A 19,310-nucleotide genomic window follows, 5' to 3' on the forward strand; every position below is an offset into this window, starting at 1 on the left:
AAATGGAGTTTCCTTGTGTTCCCAGGTCTGAGAGCATTAGGCTTGGCAATTCAGTTCCACAGATGGTTTCGTTGCTGGACCATCACTCTTTCACTGATTTCCCACGAGAGGACTTTTGTACTTTTCGTTTTGACTGGGTTTAAGTTGATGCTTTTGCTTTTATTACGTTTGCAGCAGGAGGCTGGCATCCCACTGGTTAAACGTCACTGTTCACGGAATAGAAACCGTGACTGGCACATTCGTGCTGCCAAATGTGTCTGTTGCCCGAGCTGGGTGTGTGAGCGTGTGTTGATCTGAGAGGGACCTTGAAAAATGCCATGAGAACACAAGGAACTTTGATTTCACGGGAATGAGCCGGAGATGAAGCAGCCGCTCTGGTTGCTGGAGGCCCAGCGCCTGAGTGCCAGCGCCGGCCCCCACCTCCCAGGAGCCCCGAGCGTCCTGAGTGCATCCAGGCTCCCGGGAACAGGCGAGGACGCGTCCCGGTGGGGGTGGGTGGTGCCGCTGAACCGTGCGCTCCTCCCGGGAGGAGAGCGCAGACCTGGGGTGGCAGCAGGTGGGGTCTGCCCTGGACCCGGAGGGGGTCCGCCAGCCGCGGGCGTCACCGTCCAGCATTTCTCCTGCCCCCAGTGTCTGTCCAGGGAACAGCCGCAGCTGGGTTTCATTCTAATTGAGTATTTCCTTCTGGTGTTAAAATGAATCAAGGACCTTTACGTGAGTCTGGCTTGATGCTGGGATCTTAAACAATCTCTTACGGAAGGGCACTTGATGGACGTGTTACCACCCTTTTAGGTAAATAGCCAGGTCGACACACCGTGAAGGACTTTCCAGAAGACCCTTCCTTGGGCGCAGGTGACCGTGTGCCACGTCCTCGCCGCGGGTTCTGACCCCCTGCGCAGGACACCCCGTGCAATCACGTAGCTTCTGGGAGACCCCGCCCCAGACAAGCCACAGGCGGAGACCCCGGTGCCTGGGAGTGGCGAGCGGATAGAAGCCCCCAAACACCCTCGCCCAGCGAGACCCAGGCCTCGCCACACGGCAGCACACGGCTCCCCACAGGACGGCCAAGGACGGTGCTTCCGGAACTCTCTACAGCCCGCCAGCTGGTGTCCGTTCACGTGGGTGAGACTCGTTTCCTGTGTCCCCAGGGCCTGGCGCCAGCCCGAGTCGCCTCCCTCCGGCCCCTCCGCCCTCCTGCACTCAGGGCCCGGGATGCCCGCTCTGGTGACGGGCCAGATGGAGCCCAGGGAGCTGGCCACCTCCCCAGTCCAGGTAAGACGCGAGGGCGGCCGGCCACGTCGGGGCAGCCCGGGCCAGATGCCTGTCCGCCATGCACGTCCCCGTGGGCACAGTGCCCCTGAACCTGCGGCTTGGCACATCCTGGGCGAGCCTGTGTGCTGGCAGCAGCTTTCCGTCCACCCTTCGCTCCGTGATCCCTTTGGCCCCGTGCCACTCAAAGTGCTGCAGGTGTCAGCTTTGCAGTGATAGTTGCAACATGTTGTGCGAAGTTACATCAGTTTTGATATTTAAATTAAAATATTTTGTGGAGGCATTTTTCCCCCTAATATACAGACTCACACTGCAGCAGGTTAAAAACCCAGTTCCTCAAACTGAGAGGTGCTGCCTGGTCTCGAGTGGGTTTTGCTGCGGTGCTGGTGGCTGCGTTTGTCACGAGGCGTCTGAGGTCCGCTTCCTGTGCCTCGGGTCACAGGTGGTTATTTAAAGACAGGTCTGATAGGTTCCACGGTTTCCCTGAAGAAAAAAATCTTTGAGAGAGAGCTTGATCACATGTTTTGTAATTTGAAGTAAATCAAATGCTATTTCTGTGCATTTGAAAACAGGATGGTTTTGGTGAGAGGGTCAGGCGTCCTGTTGACAGGATTTTTTGCGTGTCCGCTTATCGAGAGATTACTGCAGTTGCCTTCCCAGACACGTGTGGTCATCCTTGTGGTCACTGGACGGGGACCTGGTGAGTAGGGGTGACACGCGTCTGCGCTGCAATCTTCCTGATTCCATCATGTCCTGACAGCCTGTAACACCTGTCTCTCCTTCTAGGTTGCTGCCCCTCGGACCTGGAGGCCTGGGCCAAGGGACAGCCCCTGCGAAGGCGGTGGCAGCTAGCGCCTGGGCTTCCGTGGGGGCTGCCAGCCAGGCCAGGGTGACCGGGGCCTCCTCCTGGCTCATTATGTGGCCAGGAGCACGTTCACGACCTGGATGGACTCGCCCAGGGCTCCACCCTGAAGTCAGCTAAGGAGCCCCGAGGGGACGGACGCCTCTGCTGTGGACGATGGTTTTGAGACCACCAGGCTGGAACGGGCACTTGGAACGCAGGGTGGATGTTGGCACGGGCCTCTCTGCTGTGGGCAGCCTGGCATCAGGTCCAGGTGGCCAGTGGGTGTTGGCAGAGCTGGTACCAGGCGTCGGTGTGAGCCTTTAAAGGGGTCACGTCTCATTTCCTCCGCTAGGCCTGTTGAAGGCCTTTCAGTGCCCAGTGGTGGGCAGGTGGGGCAGGTGCACCTCCAGCCTCCAGGCGATGGGGTTTGGGTTCACTGGCCTCGTGTCGGATCTCAGAGCCGGAGCGGAGGGCACAGGACATGGTGCCACCATCCCTGGGGCACAGAACCAAACAGCTCTGACCCCGTTCCCTTCCAGAGGGATGTGTGCCCTGCCGCCACATGGGAGGGAGACAGAGTTGCCAAACCGGCTTCTTTTCAGAAGGAGCACGTTGTCTTTGCTGGTGTCCACCTGCCCTGGGCACGTCAGGCCCACATCTGCGGGTGGCTGAGGATTTGGGGGCTCCAGGACCCGGCGGAGGCTGGCCTTGGGCCAAGCAGCAGGTGGGCTTAGGAAGGAAGCAGGCGGTCTATTCCAGGTTCTGAATTCCTGGAGTCGCCAGGCCCAGTCACAGCCCCCTGTGGCCGTGGCCATGGCCATGGCCGTGGTCGGGGTGTGGTCCACATGCAGCCCAGGCTGCCCACCTGCCCCAGTCACTCCAGTCTTTTCAATCGTTAAACGAGTTCTGAAGATGAAGAAAAGTTGGGTTTTGAGAGAGGCTTAGGATGCTTGTTGCCAAGGCGACCCCACCCTAGCGGTGTTCCCGGGAGTTCAAAGACCCGTCGGTGGTGTCACCCCTTCTGAGAAGGTTTATTAAGCATCTGTTTGCGTATAAACGTCATTGCTGAGAAAAGGAAGCTTTCCTTTCCTTTTTTGCTGGTCATGGTGGGGTCTTTGGCTATTAGGTCTCAGAGATTGTATGTCCACATGGTTATGCTGTCACAGAAGGCGTGTGTGCACCACCCATGTTGGGCCCCTGGGTTACCTGTGCCCCCAGGGATGTGACCCTGTGGCTGCTTCCCTGTCATTTGCCCATTTGTGGGACTTTTCCCTGCGTGGATGGAGCGTGACCTGTGCCTGCAAGGAGGCCTGCCCTGTGGAGAGGCCCTGCACTACTGTGTAGAAAGGCTTATTAATTTTTTTAAATAATGAAGAAATTTCAGAAAGATTTGTACCTAAAAAAAAAAATAACTGAAGCAATATTTACAATATCCATGATATGGAAACAACCCAAGCGTCCATCAGTGGATGAATGGATAAAGAAAATTCAGTGTGTACACACACACACACACACACGTGGGATATTACTCAGCCATAAAAAAGAATGAAATAACTCCATTTGCAGCAACATGGATGGACCTAGATATTATCATACTAAGTGAAATGGCAGACACAGAAAGACGAGTAGCGTATAACTTCATTTATGTGTGGAATCTGAAAACAAAAGCAAACAAACAAACAAAAAACCAAACAAGCTCATAGATACAGAGAACAAACAGTTTGGTGATTTCCAGGGGTAGGGGGTGGGAGAGATGAGTTTTGGTGTATTTTTTAGTTTAAATGAGTTGAATTTTTGACAGAGAGAGAGAGAGAGATAATATCTCTCCTTAAAAAAAAAAAAGAAAAAGAAAGAAACAGGTTTGCGTAGATGGTGAAGTGATGGGAACATAGGAAACATTTTTAGGGCAGATGGCCCCTGAGTTTGTTCTTAGACTTAATATCATTTCCCTTAAAACTGTATAGTCATCCAACATATAAAATTTTCAGCAGGTTTGTGTAGGTATTCCATTGCTTACATTTTATTGAATTTCTCATTGAAATATTATGGCTCAGGAATTGATTTCAAAGAGTTTCTTAAAACTTATCAATATGTAGTATTAATCTTTCTTGAACACAGAGGATTGCAATAATGAAAGCTTGGTAATTTAGGTCTATTTATGCCACAAAACTTGCTCCATGTCTACAAGTTCATTTTGGGCTTCTTGGCATATTACCACTTTGACAAAATGTGACTGGGTGACCTCGCAAACTTGGGTACCAACCATGTGTTGTAGGGTGTGTGTGTGTGTGTAGAAATGGGACTCCCACTTGCTTGGGGACAGTAACTTACTATTTAGACCGTATTTAAAATATGTAAGACTCCGGTCTCAATCATGGTCAGTTTGGTGGTTGCACATAACTCAGCAGCTAAGGAAAAGGCATTAATTTATTTTAAAGAAAACATTTTGAAAACAACTTCGAATTTCCACTTTCAACCATGACTAGCTTGTACTGAGCTTACCCTCCAGGCAAAAACTACTTGAAAAGCTGGCCCCCAAAAAACACACATGCATATACACACATACACACACCTACATATACGTATACACACATATAGCTACACACACACACACACACACACACGCACACACACATCTGGGGGAGCAGTTGCTGCAGGTGGGATTCGAAGGCTGCAGTCCTTGAGGGAAGGAAGAATCTGTAAAAAGAGTCCAGCAAACCCACTGGAACTGAAAATACAGCATGTGAGGCTGAGGATCTGTTGAGTAGTTTACAGCAGTCTGGGCGCCACCTGAGACAGGGAGAGGAGACTGGAAGACAGAGCAATGGAGAGGGTCCAGGCTGAAGCTTAGGAAAGAAAAGCACGGGGACATGCAAAGACACACAGAGGAACGGTGAACGTGTCTAATACTTGTGTAACTAGGGTCCAAAGGAGAGAGGAGAGAAAATGGGGCAGAACAGTATCCAAAGAGACAATAGTGGAGAATGTTCCAAAACTGATGAAAGACATAAATCCACAGAATCAGAAGCTCAGCAAACCCAAAGCAGAACAAACACTAAAATAAAACCACAACCAAAAAAACAAAACTGGGGCATATTGTACTCAAACTATTGAAAACAAAGACAAAAATAAAAATCTTAGAAGCAGCCAGAGAAAAAAAAGACATTAAGAGGAACAACATCAAGATTGATGTCTGACTTTTCAACAGAAATGATGGTGCTAATCTCTGAGGTGCTGCAGAAACACCGAGACCAGAATTCTATACCCAGCAAAAGTATCCCTCAATATCACGCAGACCAAGGCTGCGTGAAGAGAATGTCACACAAAGAAACAAAACCGAGGGCGTTCTTTGCCAGCTGACAAGAAGTACTAAAACACAGCCCTCTATAGAAACAGCCCTCTTGATTGTTTAAAGCAATATTTGTGGCTCCTTGTGGGGCTTTTGACTCAAATAAGAGCATAACGCACATCATGGACAGCTGAAAGGGTGGGAGGGGTGAGTGAGCTTGGCCGTGGGATGAGTCTTGCCTTCTCTACAAAGTTGCAACGAATAATGACAAAAATCATCATGTATGGTTCAAAGGCTTATGAAGAGAAAAATGGAATAATACTTGATTAATTCAAAAGAAGGCAAGCAAGGAAGGTTAAAGGAACAAAAGGACAGAATAGGACACACATAGGGAGATGGTAGCCACACCAGTAATCCTGTTGTTACCAATGGACTGAGCACTGCAGCAAAGAGAAAAGATTATCAACTTGCTTTTTAAAGAAAAGTTGTTGTTTGTAGATAACATGCTTTATAGATAAGAACACAGAAAGGTTTAAAGCAAAAAGAGAAACCAAGGAAACACCGGCCGAAAGAGGCTCATTGATGTCAATATCAAAGTCAGCCATGAGGGGTGTTGCCCCCAGGCTGCTACACAGTGAGGAGAGAGTCAGTTCAGTGGGAAATACAAATCCTGAAATGCATAAGCTTTTGGTTTTTAAATACTGTATATGGAGTGAAAGTTGACAGAACTAAAAGGAGAAAGAAACAAGTCCACAATTACAGTTGAGGATTTTTAACAAATTTTCTCAGTAATTGATAGATCAGCAGACAAAATATCAGTAAGGATGGAGAAGATTTGAACACTTTTCAAATAACTTTGAATTCCTGGAATAAACCCATCGAGTCACAAGACGCTGTTCTTTTTCTGTATCGCTGGACTCAGCTTGCTATTTTGTTTAGGAGTTTTGCATCTTTGTTCAGAGAAGTATTGGCCTGTAACAACACGGTTAACCAAGCCACACATTGCACCAAACAAGTGCAGAATATTCCAGATGCGCAGGAAACATTTACAAAAGAGACCAAGCGGGAATGCAAAGCAGGTCTCAGCAAATCCCAAAGGATGCAATCATACAGAGTGTGCTCTCTCACCTCAGTGAAATTAAACTAAAAAATCAACAACAGAACAATACTAGAATACATCACAATGGAAATTATAACATATTTTGAACTGAATAATGAAAGTATGACGTATCAAAACTTGTAGGATATACTGAAAGTGGTATTTAAGGGAAATGTGTAGCTTGAGTTGCATGAATTAGAAAAGAAGGAAAGTTCTAATTTGAGGGGGTCAAGAGGTGAGAAAAAGAAATAGCAAATTAAACCCAGTGCAAGCAGGAGAAGCGGCTCAGAGAGCAACCAGCAGTGAGGACGGACGCAGACGGGTAGCCGACACGTGGACAGCGCCAAACACCAGTGCCGCAAAGGACGGATAAAACAAACTCCTCTCACAGTGATCCTAACAAGAGAGGGACATTGATTGTCAATAAAAGGTATAAAAAAGATCACTGTTAGCATCCTATAGATGTTAGAATGATAATAAGAGAGTATCTTGAACAACTCTGTGCTCATACATTTGACAAGTTGGAGGGAATGGGCAAATTCCCTGAAAAACAGAGTCTGCCAAAAGTGAGCAGGGGGGTGCCACGTCGGGCCCGTGGGGATGCCCCGGGGCCCTCGGGAGGTGGAGGGAGCAGGCTTAGCCTGGCCACTCTGAACCGTGCCAGTGGCTCTGGGACACGGGGCTGTCCCTGGGTGTCTGGTCATGGGGGGATCGGGACGGGGATCGTGACCCAGCGCGTGAGAGCTGGAGGAGGGTGCGCTGGCTCTGGATGGGGCGACATGCAAGCTGTGCTCACAGGCGGGTTGCTTATCATCTCTTGGAATTGCTCCCCCCCGCCCCTCCCCAGGAGGGCAGCCCCGCCAGGGTCACAGGGCCCCAGACAGAACACAGAGACTGGGGCCGGGGTTAACACAGACAGCGGGGGATCTGGAGGAGGAGAAGGGAGCGGACGCCCAGCTGGACAGCAGCCGAGGGAGACGGGCAAGGAGGCCGCGGACGAGGGTCTGAACGGACGGCCATGCCGGCCCCTACCAAGGATGCGGGGGCGAGCGGTCTTTTCAACGTGTGGTTCCAAGTGAGTGGATGTCAGTGCGGAGGAACGAATGAACCTTGACTCCTACCTTGCACCAGCCACAGAATTAAGATGGGATTGACCATAAGCCTGTTTAGGTTTTATATTTATAAAAAGGAAACAATTTTTAGAAGAGGACGTGGGTATTCGTGATTGTGGTGATGGGCAAACATTTCTTAAGCACTTCTTTAGAAGCACTTGTAATAAAAGTTTGATAACATGTTTTATTTAAAAAGTTAACATATGGAGGGGCCTCCCTGGTGGTGCAGTGGTTAAGACTCTGCCGCCAATGCAGGGGACATGGGTTCGAGCCCTGGACCGGGAGGATCCCACATGCCACGGAGCAACGAGGCCCGTGAGCCACAACTACTGAGCCTGAGTGCTGCAACTACTGAAGCCCATGTACCTAGAGCCCGTGCTCTGCAACAGAGAAGCCACCACAATGAGAAGCCTGTGCACCGCAAGGAAGAGTAGCCCCTGCTCTTTGCAACTAGAGAAGGCCCGCATGCAGCAACGAAGACCCAACACAGCCAATAAATAAATAAATAAATTTATTTAAAAAAAAGTTAACACATGTGAATTCCTTGGTGGTTTAGTGGTTAGGACTTTGTGCTTTCATTGCCAAAGGTCTGGGTTCAATCCCTAGTCAAGGAACTAAGATCCCACAAGCCACATAATGCAGCCAAAACAAAAATTTATGAAAATTATTGATTTCTTCACTCAAAGTTGCCGTTATGAGAGTGCAAGGGCCAGTCACAGAGCAGAGAGAATGTCTGCAGTAAATACATCTGACAGAGAACGCAGGTTCACAAGGGTCCATTAAACTAAAACGTCAGGGGCTTCCCTGGTGGTCTAGTGGTTCAGACTCTGCACTCCCAGTGCAGGGGGGGCCCCGGTTCGATCCCTGGTCAGGGAACTAAGATCTCACATGCTGTGCAGTGCGGCCAGAAAATTTAAAAATTTTAAAAACAAACAAAACAAAGTTAAAACATCAAAAGGAAAGCAACTCAGTAAAGGATCAGAAGACGTCACGAGCACATCACAGAAGAGGGTGTGCAAGTGACCAGGGGCCGGGCGTCATTGGTTGCTGCAGACTGGAAGTTCTCAGGTGCACGTCCAGCAGAAGTGAGAGCCTGGCCCACTGCCCGTCACTGCCAAATAGGCACCGGGCCCCCGTGGTCACGTGGACAACACGGCAAGGCCACGCTGCCTCTGTGTTGAGTGAGCAAGTCCACACCTGGGTGTCGGGTCCCCCTACCCGAGGCGTAGCCCAGCGTCTGGTGATGGGAGGCAGGGAGGCCGTGCCCTGGGGGGTGGTACTGACCAGCGTCAGGCCTGCAGGTGTGCAGTGTCCTGTTTGGGTGGCAGTTCCCCGGGTCTGTCTGTAGGTGAAAACTCACCGAGTGGTACGTGTGCACTTCATGCACGGGTCAAAACCTTCTGAAAATAATTTGGACACATCATAGCTTCACTATATTCTGACACGAGATAAGTGTCAGCCACATGAATTTATTCATGGAAAAACAAAGTGTGGCCCATGTTTGAATCCCTCTCAGAAATGCACATGAAGTGCGGTCTTCTGGAAATTACAGTCGGGAGAAGTACAAATCCGGGGCAGTGACGGAGTAAAGGCACGCGTGCCCTGCGGAGAAACCTCCCCTCCACACTCACCCGCAACTTGGCGGTGCCTTCGCTTTGCTGGCAGTTCCTTGGCATCTTGGGCGTTATCTTGAAATGGTTCTGGAATGTTCACTGGTCAGTGACACGACAGAGCTGGGCGGAGAGGAGGCTTCCTCTAAGTTGCTGTGCTGAGCAGTTTTCTTGTAGATATATTTCTGCAAAATTGTAACTCAGTGTTACTGAACTTCATACTTAGATAATCTGGTGCGGGCTGCAGACGGCGCTTCCTCATTTTCCAGCTTGCCGTTCATCCTGGACACCTGATTCCAGGCAAAAGCATTCTGTTTTTAGGGCAGATTGGCAGAGATTCTTTCAATTTGATGCTGTTTGTTCTCTTTCATTTATTTCAATTACTTTTCCACTATGTGGATATTTAGGGCTGTATAATGTTTGTGCAAGTCAAACTACATGATGTTGAAAGGTTTTCTAAGATATATAGACTGTAAACCACAAGTTGTGGAAGTCTTAGCTTCTTCCCACACGAAGTGACTCTAGTCATCTAGTCAGTGAAAGCTTCCCTCAGTGCTGTTCACGGAAGTAGTGGTGGCATGGTGCCTGCCACCCAGAGGAGACATGCACGTCCTAATTCCTGGCCCCTGTGAATGTGACCCTATTTGGGAAAAGGGTCTTTTCAGACATAATTAAATTAAGGATCCTAAGATGGAAGATACTGCAATTGGATATCCTTTGGAATACCCAATGGGTCCTAAATCTAGTGACAGGTGTCCTTATAAGAGACAGAAGAGGAGACACCATGTGAGGATGGAGGCACAGATGGGTGAGATGTGGCCACCAGCCCAGGGACACCTGGAGCCCCCGGAGCTGGAGGAGGCAGGAAGGACCCTCCCCTGGAGCCTCTGGAGGGCGCGCGACTCTGCCCACACCTTGACCTCGGACGGTCTGGCCTCCAGGACAGAGAGCATAGGTTGCTTTAAGCTGCTCAGTTTGTGGATATTCGTATTAGCAGGAAACTAATACATTAGGAAAACGGCAAAATGCGTGATCATGGGGTAGGTTCAGAAAGCCTGCAGCTGTGCGCCCAGCGGAGACGCGGGCCGTGGGTCACTCACGTCCGTGCAGCTAAATTGTTTCTCTAGGGAAAAAATACAGCACTTACATACAGAGATAAGTATTTTTTTTACATGTAGGTCTGAATTGTTAAGTGCAGGCTAGAATAAAGAATGAAATTTTAATTTTTACATTGTAGAAGCAGAATAGAAAGCAGAAAATAACTCAAAAAAGTTATTTGAAATCAAATAACCTAAAAGCTCGTCTCCTCGCTCTCCTTTTCCATCCCGGAGTGGGCGGCACGCTTGCTGTGGTCCGTGCTGCTGTGAGAACCAGGGTCCGGGTGGGGGCACCGGCCGGGAGGCAGGCGTAGGGGCGGTCTGCTGCTGCTCGTGGACGAGGCGGGCTGGGCCAGGCTGGGCCTGGTGGTCGAACAGGAAGGGAGACGTAGGGTGGAAGGTTTTCCTCCTTGAGGGCTGCCGGACGTGGTCCGTCCAGACGTGGGTGCCCTTCTCTCTGTCCTGTCTTGGACCCTCACCTGGACCCACCTGTCCAAGGGCCCTCTGTGGGGGGACTGGAGCCGCGGCCTGGGCAGGGCTGCTTCCTCGCAGGTCCAAGAGCTGCCGGATGCTCTGGTCACGCCTGCATCCGGGACCTCGGCCTACTGCTTTGTAAGGAGCAGTTCTGCTGACAGCAGTGACCGCCATCTGTGCCCCACGTACCGGAGCGTGGCCTTGGCCCTTGGGGGGCCCAACGGCTGGCGTGGCCCACTTCTCAGGATTCCTCCCCAGGGGCAGAGGTTCTTTTGTAGGCACTTTGTTGAAGCATTGTTCACAGGGGTGAAAAATGGAAACAACTGTCATGTCTGTTGAATAAATCACGGTGTATTCACACATTTAAGAAGGTATAGTTAAAAATCATAGCATGAACATGTGGTCACGCTGTGAACCGTGGCTGCCGTGTGTGACTGCCCGTGGACACGGGCGACGGTCCACGCCTCCCGCCGCCTGCCTGCCGCAGCTCCCACACGTGTCGAAAGCTCCCGAACATGTGAAGATGCCTTCCTTCTCAGGACAGGGCTTGGATTCTGAGAGACCTGGTGACTGTGCCCAGGCTTGGTGGGGACGTGGAGGCCCCTGTGTGCACAGACACCGTCAGGTGAGCAGGTGCTGGGCGGGGCTGGATCAGTCCTGAGCCGTGATGACGTGCGCACAGCCCAGACTTGGGGCCCTGAAGGCCTCCCTTGGTGAAGCCATCTGGCCTGTGCGTGGAGGGGGCTCATCCTGGGCGGTGTGTCGCTGGCGCCTGACACCTGTGGGTGTGGGAGAGGCCAGAGTGACCGCGCTTGGGTCCATGAGAGCAGCCAGGCTCCTGCCAGGCCCCGCAGACGGTCTCAGTGACCCGTGTTCTGGAAAAGAAGTCTGCTTGCGTGGTTATTTAGATGCCGTTTAAGGTGTCTCAGGAGAAAATGTATGGCTTGAGAAGCAAAATAAGACGTCCCCCTCAGTGTCGCCTGGTCTGTTTCAGGGACGGAGGTGCAGCATGAGCACCAGCCTGTCCTCACGCGGGGGGACCTGGGCGCTTCCTGGGCTGTTGGGCTCGGGGTCACCGCGCCGCATCATGCAGTTGGCACCATTTCCATGGCGACCTGCCCAGGGCTAGGGTCTGAGCAGCAGAGTGGACTGGGGACCTGGGGCACACGTCATGCGTCATGGAGATGGTGGCGAGGGCCCTGCCCCTGTGTGACGTGCTGGGCGGCCCGGGGTGGGGGGCACTGGGCGGGTTGGAGCCGTCCTGTCGTGTGTCCAGCGGCCTGGCCAGCTTCCTTGGGCGAGAGGGGCCAGCGTGGGTCCCCTGAGCTTCTCCGGCTTCCCCCAATGCTTGTGGGCCACGTCACGCTGGGATCTCTGTTTTCTCGTCTGCTTTCCTCTGGCACTTCCAGAGGCAGCTGTGACCGTGCCCGGGGCCTGGGGGTGTGGGTATCTGGCGGGTCTTTCCAGGGGTCCGCCTGCCTGTGGCCTGACCGGTGGGAGCCTTGGTCCGTCCCCTGGGCGGTGGTGCCAGGGTGCGGCCAGTGAGCCTGTGGGTGGCGTGAGGGCCGGGGGCTGCTTCCAGATGCCCGAGAGCAGATGCCCGCCCTGGGCTCCCCTCCCAGGAGGAGGTGCCATTGAGCACCTGGAGGCTCCCAGCAGTGCCAGGGAGCTTGGGACGACCGACCCAGCAGGTCTGGGTCTGGGGTGATGTCCCTCGGCTCAAGAGGGGGTGACTGTGGTGTTGGCGGGTGCCCCGCGCAAAGGGCGCCACTCAGGGTGAGTTGCCGCCGTGCCTGGGGGCCTCGCACAGCGGGATTGACCCCATGGACCCTCCGACCGCCCCCTGCGAGCCCCCTGGAATGTGGCCCTGGCCCGGGGGCCCACAGTGTCACTCTCTGAAACTTGGGGAGGGACAGTAGGGATGGACGCTCGCCGGTGGCCTCTCACCAGGCGGCACCCACCAGGCGGCACCCCTACCCTGGCTGCGGCCGCGTGGACGCGTGGAGGGGGCGGGGACGGCCCACGTTCGTGTTTCCGTTGATTCTGTTGGTTCCGCGTGTGCCCTCGTGTGTTTTAGGGGCTGATGTGGGAGGTACTGGCCGATCTGAGAAGTGCTCTTACTTAGACCGTGGGAGCCCCCTCTGCCCCCGGCCAGGCCTGACCGCCGGCTGCAGACCCCCAGCCCCATGGGGAGAGCCGGGTGCGGGTGGCAGCGGGCGGGCCGTGCGGGGTTCTCAGGCTGACCGGCCGCCGTCTGTCTTGCAGTGAATGAGTTCACGGTCATCAGGAAGAAGTTCCGCTGCCCCTACTGCAGCTTCTCGGCCATGCACCAGTGCATTCTCAAGAGGCACATGCGCTCTCACACGGGCGAGCGGCCCTACCCCTGCGAGATCTGCGGGAAGAAGTTCACACGGCGCGAGCACATGAAGCGGCACACGCTGGTGAGTGGGCGCGGGGCCGCGGGGGGTGGCAGGCGGGCAGCGGGCGTCAGCACAGGGTCGGTCCAGGGCACGCTGTGCGTGGGGCCGCTGTGCCCGGCCAGGATGGGGACGGGGGGTGACCAGGATGCCACGTGCAGCCCTGAAGTGGGGTCTGCCCTGCGGTGGAGAAGACCAGGACGGCGGGGAGGCACTCCGCTCCTGTGTCCCTCCTGAGCGGCTCTGCCTCCGGCCGCAGGTGCAGAAGGCAGGGGGCGCGTTGCTCCGGGCCCTACCCCTCAGGCTCCCCTTTGGGGCCCCCTCTGCTCCAGCCCGACCTCTGCAGGGGCTTCCTTCCCTGCCAGAACCCTGCCCCTGCCCCCAGCTACCGCCACACGGCCCCCTCCTCCGTGCCCCTGCCCCGCAGCTGCCGTGGGACCCCGGCCCCTCCCCCGCAGCCCCTGGAAGGTGTCTGACGGCCCGGCGGGCAGCTCAGGAGCAGGTGCTGAGCAGATGAGTTCACTGGGCCGGGATGTAACAGTAAAGGTCATCCTCGAAACAGGGAGGCAGATTCACCAAAACACAGGGCGAGGAGCCCCCGGGGGGTGAGAAACCAGGGAGGTGGTGGCTCAGGATGGGGGCGGGGAGAGGACGCTGGGGTGACGTCATGAGTGAGGGACCTCAGGGCCGTCGGGCCGGCCTCCCCGCAGCACCCTCGCCTGCTGACCGGCAGTGGCGGACCCGTCAGGAGGCGCGGAGGGGCCCCATCCCCGTGGCAAGGGGGCCCAGGCACGTCCTGGCACCAGGCTGACCATCCCAGGGGCCGCGACGAGACCTCGGGGGTGGCTCCGACAGGGGGAGCCGTGCGAGGCAGTGAGCCAGAGCCCACCGCCCGGGCCCCAGCTGCACCGGCCCGTCCCCACTGGACTCTTGTTGGGTTCTTGCGTTTGCCTTATCCTGGGGGGGCTCACCAGGGGAGATCCCTGGAGGTCAGGTTGAAAAGCTGCAGAGGGAGGCAGCCCTCGGAGCCAGGGCCCAGGCTGGCCGACTGAGGGGATGCCCGTGCTCCCCTTGCTGGCCCCATGCCCTGAACCCCGAGAGGCAGGTCTGCAGGGCAGGGAGGGGGCTGAACCTCCCCTGACGGCAGAAGAGCAGTGTTGTTCCTGCCCTGCCCGCCCCGGGAGGCTCAGCCAGGAGGCTGGGGGTACAGAGGGGCCGATCTCCTCCCCATGGAGCCGAGCACCAGGTCGCCACGGCACCCACGCCCTTCCCTGCCCGTCCACGCATCCGTTGGGACCCGTGCCCGGCCATCTGGCCCTGGCGGACAGGCTCCCGCAGCTCCCCAGGGCTGCCCCCGCCGCCCAGCCCTGCCGTCACCAGACTGCAGTCTTTGTCCTTTGGAGAGGGTCGCGGAAGCCCTGGGTTTAAAATGTAACAAATGGAGAAGGCCCAGGAAGGGTCCCGGGAACCAAGCGATCAGAGGCTCCACTTCTGGACTCAGAGCTGTGAGGCGGCCCGGCTCCTCCCGGTGGCCGGTGGCCGGCGTCCAGTGTCCGTCCCGGCCACGTCCGGCCTCTCGCCCGCCTGGGCTGGCAGGCAGCCGTCGTCGGTCAGGGTTCTGGGGAGCCCGTGAGGGGGCAGACGTTCACGGCTGTCCACAGGGCCACTGCGCCGGGAAGCCGAGGGCGCGTGGCCAGGCACGCGGGGGGTCCCTGCGCAGGCCCGTCGCCTGGAGGGTTCAGAAAGGCAGGAGGCAGCGTTGTGACCGCCGTCGCGGCCCCCGCACCCCCATCCCCCCGGGCCGCCAGGCCTGCCTGCCCCGCGCGTCGGCACTCAGCCCGTCTCTTTGCTTTGCCGAGGGCTTCCCAGAAGGCAGGTGCCTCAGGTCCCTCCCGGTCACCGCTGTCCCGGGACTCCCATCGCCTGGGCCCCCAGGGCCCCCAGGGCCCCGTCGGGAGCCACCGGAGCCGCAGCCTTCCCCCGCCCCACCCCCGGGGGCAAAAGCGGGGGCGGGGCGGAGGGGAGTGCGCTGCTGTCTCTGTTGGGAGGTGTGGGGAGCAGTGTGACCCCAAGGGCAGATGTGTGCCCTGGGCCAGTGCTGTGTGGGGGGCACGGCCAGCCTAGAGCTCCGCATCCTCTGGACGGGGGTGAGTTTTGCTGGCACCTGCAACTCGGCGTCCCGGCTTTGTGCAGTGGCCCCCGGCCAGGGCTAGGGGTGGCCACCCAATGCCCTCCCCGCACTGACCGCCTCCCCCTGCACTGACCGCCTCCCCCTGCACTGACCGCCTGCCCCCCACACTGACCACATGTCCCCCCCGCACTGACCGCCTGTCCCCCCACACTGACCGCCTGCCCCCCGCACTGACCACCTGTCCCCCCCGCACTGACCGCCTGCCCCCCCCGCACTGACCACATGTCCCCCCGCACTGACCGCCTGTCCCCCCCGCACTGACCGCCTGCCCCCCCCGCACTGACCGCCTGCCCCCCCCGCACTGACCGCCTGTCCCCCCCGCACTGACCGCCTGTCCCCCAACACTGACCGCCTGCCCCCCCCGCACTGACCGCCTGCCCCCCGCACTGACCGCCTGTCCCCCCCACACTGACCGCCTGCCCCCCTGCACTGACCGCCTGCCCCCCCCGCACTGACCACATGTCCCCCCGCACTGACCACATGTCCCCCCGCACTGACCGCCTGTCCCCCACACTGACCGCCTGCCCCCCCCGCACTGACCGCCTGTCCCCCCCGCACTGACCGCCTGTCCCCCAACACTGACCGCCTGCCCCCCCCGCACTGACCGCCTGCCCCCCGCACTGACCGCCTGTCCCCCGCACTGACCGCCTGTCCCCCCCGCACTGACCGCCTGCCCCCCGCACTGACCACATGTCCCCCCGCACTGACCGCCTGTCCCTCCGCACTGACCGCCTCCCCTGCAGGTGCACAGCAAGGACAAGAAGTACGTGTGCAAGCTGTGTAGCCGCGTGTTCATGTCGGCCGCCAGCGTGGGCATCAAGCATGGCTCGCGGCGCCACGGCGTGTGTGCCGACTGCGCGGGCAGCGGCGGCGCCGGGCCCCTGGACGGCGGCGGCGCCGAGGGCTCCCCGGAGCTGTTTGCGGGCGACGGGCCGTACCTGGAGGACCCCGAGGACCCGCGCGGGGAGGGCGAGGAGGAGCTGGGCGAGGACGAGGACGACGTGGGCCTGGCCCCCGAGGACGCGCTGCTGGGGGACGACAAGGAGGACGAGGACTCGCCGCGGGAGCCCCGCAGCCCCGCCGGCGGCGCCGACAAGGACTTCGCCTGGATCTCCTAGGCCGGGCCGGGCGCTGGGCCACGGCCTCCCCCCCCCCCCCCCCGCCTGCTCCCCCCAACGCCTCGCGGACGCCCCGGGGCTCAGAGGCGCGGCCGCCCCGCGCGTGGGGCTGGGGGTGCGCGCGAGGCCGGGGCGCGGGGCGCGTCTGAGCCCCGGGAGAGCCCCTGTCACCTCCCCCAGCAGGGCTGCGTGGCGGGCGTCGGGGGAGCCCAGGAGACCAGCCTGGCGTCGGGCGCCCCGCGGCCCGTGCCCAAGGACGACGGGTCGGCCCCGGCCGAGGTCCCGGGGTGGCCCTGAGGCCCGGGCCCGGGAGCCGTTAGGTCCGGGAGCCTGGCCACCGCGGGCCCCGTCCCGGGCAGAGCGCCCTCCCCCGCGCCCCGCTCCCCCCTTCTCAGCAGCGGGGTCCCTGCCGGCGGCTGCCGCGGCCCCCGCCCTCCAGGGCTGCGCTGTCTGGTGGCAGAGCCCCGCGGCCCTCCCGCCTCCGGGCTTTGGTGCTCAACCCACGGCAGCCGCCCGCCTCGGCCCGGGGCGCCCAGGTGCTATCTCCCCGGAGGCGGCCGCGCGCGCCAGGTGCTCCCCCCGCAGGGGCCTCCGCGTGCACGTCTCCGAGGGCCCCGCCCGTCGCGCCGCCCCCGGGCTGCTCCTGCGGACCCCGCCGCCCCCCGCCCCCTGGGGCGGCTCGCCTTCGTTGCTGCTAACGCCGGAGGGCGCCCCGACGCCGTGCTGCTCGCGCCGCCCGTGGGGCCGCCCCCACCCCCAGGTGCTCGGGGCCCAAGTTCTGGGAGCAGCTGAGGGCGCCGAGGCCGGCAGGTGCAGTGGTTCTGGTCCCACCCGACGGCGCTCGCAGAGTCGTCTTGCCTTTGGCTCCCTCCCAAGCCCTCTCGCTCTCTTCTGAACAGTCTCATGACCCGTTCTCTCTTTTTTTTTTTTCCTTTTTCCTCAGAGGCCGGCCCCGGCTTGTGAGCTCGCTGTGGGGCCGACACCGGCCTGTCTTCCTTTTAGGCTCGTGACACGTACATGCCGTCCCCTCCGCGCCTCGCTCGGGAGCCCCTGAGGGACCCCGTGGCAGGGCCCCTGAGGGGCTGAGCTGGAGCTGGAGGAGATGCTGGCTTTTCTCTCTTCCCACAGCCTGCAAGCCCAGTGGCTTTCTGGCATGTCTCCCGGGTCCGGTCTTCTCTTTCTAGGTGGAGAAAGGCAGACCCCACAGACCCCTCCTTGGGTGGCTGCTGTGGGGGCGGGGGCACAGGGCTGGCTGAGTGGACGCAGACGGGTGCTCTCCTTGAAGCGCTGCCCCGGGGAGAGGTCACAGCTTCATCTTATTTTGTTTTAACCACAACCAGCCGCCTTTCTCTCAGAAGAGGGCCGTGCTCCCATCCTCACCTGGGGATGCTGTGAACTCCTCCGTGCTGGCATTCTTAGGGAAGGGCCGGCACGGGGGCAGGCGCCCAGGGCGGGGGTCTCCGGGTCCGGTGCCCCCTTCTGCCTTTCACAGTGGGGCCCGGCTGAGCCCCTCGGCAGGGCTCCCCACTGTGCACCTTTCCCCCACTTTCTAACCTCTTTTATAAACCGACTTCCTTTCTTATCAAATACGTTTGGAAACCAGATCTTTGCTACCAAGCGTCTCTGGGTTTCGCACGGGGCCACCTCTCAGGCTGCCGCCCGGGCCCCTCTGTGCCACACTCAGGACCTGCTCGCTCCCGCTCTAGGCTGCCCTGGCTGACCTTTCCGGGGCCCTCAGTGCCACAGGGGCGTTTTCTTCCTCAAAACACACTTTACTGGAAAACCGAGGGTCCCGCCTCCCGCCGCCTGCCCCGAGCCCCGTGTTCACTATTAACTGGAGTTGGGTTCCAGAGACGGAGGTGAACACCGCCTCCAGAGGCGCGGAGGAAAAGACATGTCATGAAGGTTTTTTTTTTTTAAACGTGATCTTTTCTTTCCAAATCAGTGTTTAAACTAATAAATATTTTTTTATGAAGCGGAAAAGCGTGTAGATGACATCTCACAGTTTGTACCTTTCCGTTTGTATGCGTCTGTGTTTAGTGTCTGCAACGCCAACTGAGGAACGCGGTCCGTCGGGCGGCAAGCTCTTTGGGGTGGGGGAGGGGCGGGGGAGCCGAGAGTTTGTGTGCGGCTCTGCTCCTGACCGGGTTGTGTGTTTGGACTCTGGGTTTGGGAACAGTCACAACACTGCCAAGACTGGGTAGGGACCTCAACTGAAAGGACACAGCTACTGCTTCCAACTTTGCACATCCTCCTTTTTAAAAAAGAGAACTCTGAGAAAATGCAAAAACTGGAACTTTTTTGCAATATTATATGAAAGATAATCTTATTTTCGCTCATTCTGTGACACGTGCAACTCTTAAGAAAGCCATACTTAATGGTGTTTTTATTTTTTAGATCCTATACTGTGTTTTGTACGCGGCCCTTTTTAGAACTACTTGTAGTGAGGGCGCAGTGTGTGTGCTTTTCTTAAATATTTATTTTTTCAACATGCTTTCAACCTGTCAACAAAAACAAAACAGACAAAAAAAGGGCAGTGTTTGAAGATTGTTGATTTTTTTCTGGGGATAATCTATATTATATCGACTTTATATGAATGACTATAAACCTGTGTTTGTATTGGAGATGTGTTTCATATCTGGGGGAGTCTTTTGTAATCGGTCGGTGGGACATCACGGCGGTCGCCTGCTTCCCTGGAGCTGTCGACGGCCAACAGCACCTCCTCCCTAGTGAGATGCTTGTCTTGAGATTTCTTGTCTGCCGGGTGCACTCCAGGCCCGCCTGTGGGCC

The 19,310-nt window shown here is 57.3% G+C and overlaps 1 protein-coding gene across 1 annotated transcript in view; it reads left to right on the top strand.

Annotated features, from left to right (window-relative positions):
- Positions 1–16,886, top strand: part of ZBTB46 (zinc finger and BTB domain containing 46) — a 33,972-nt gene extending 17,086 nt beyond the window's left edge. The window contains exons 4-5 of the mRNA XM_057700761.1: positions 13,060–13,235; positions 16,146–16,886. Coding sequence (XP_057556744.1) covers positions 13,060–13,235; positions 16,146–16,520 — 551 coding nt within the window. The 3' untranslated portion in view covers positions 16,521–16,886. The remainder of the gene's footprint in view (positions 1–13,059; positions 13,236–16,145) is intronic.
- The last annotated feature ends 2,424 nt before the right edge of the window (positions 16,887–19,310 follow it).

This window comes from Hippopotamus amphibius, chromosome 12 (assembly GCF_030028045.1).
Source record: "Hippopotamus amphibius kiboko isolate mHipAmp2 chromosome 12, mHipAmp2.hap2, whole genome shotgun sequence".
Taxonomy (NCBI): domain Eukaryota; kingdom Metazoa; phylum Chordata; class Mammalia; order Artiodactyla; family Hippopotamidae; genus Hippopotamus; species Hippopotamus amphibius.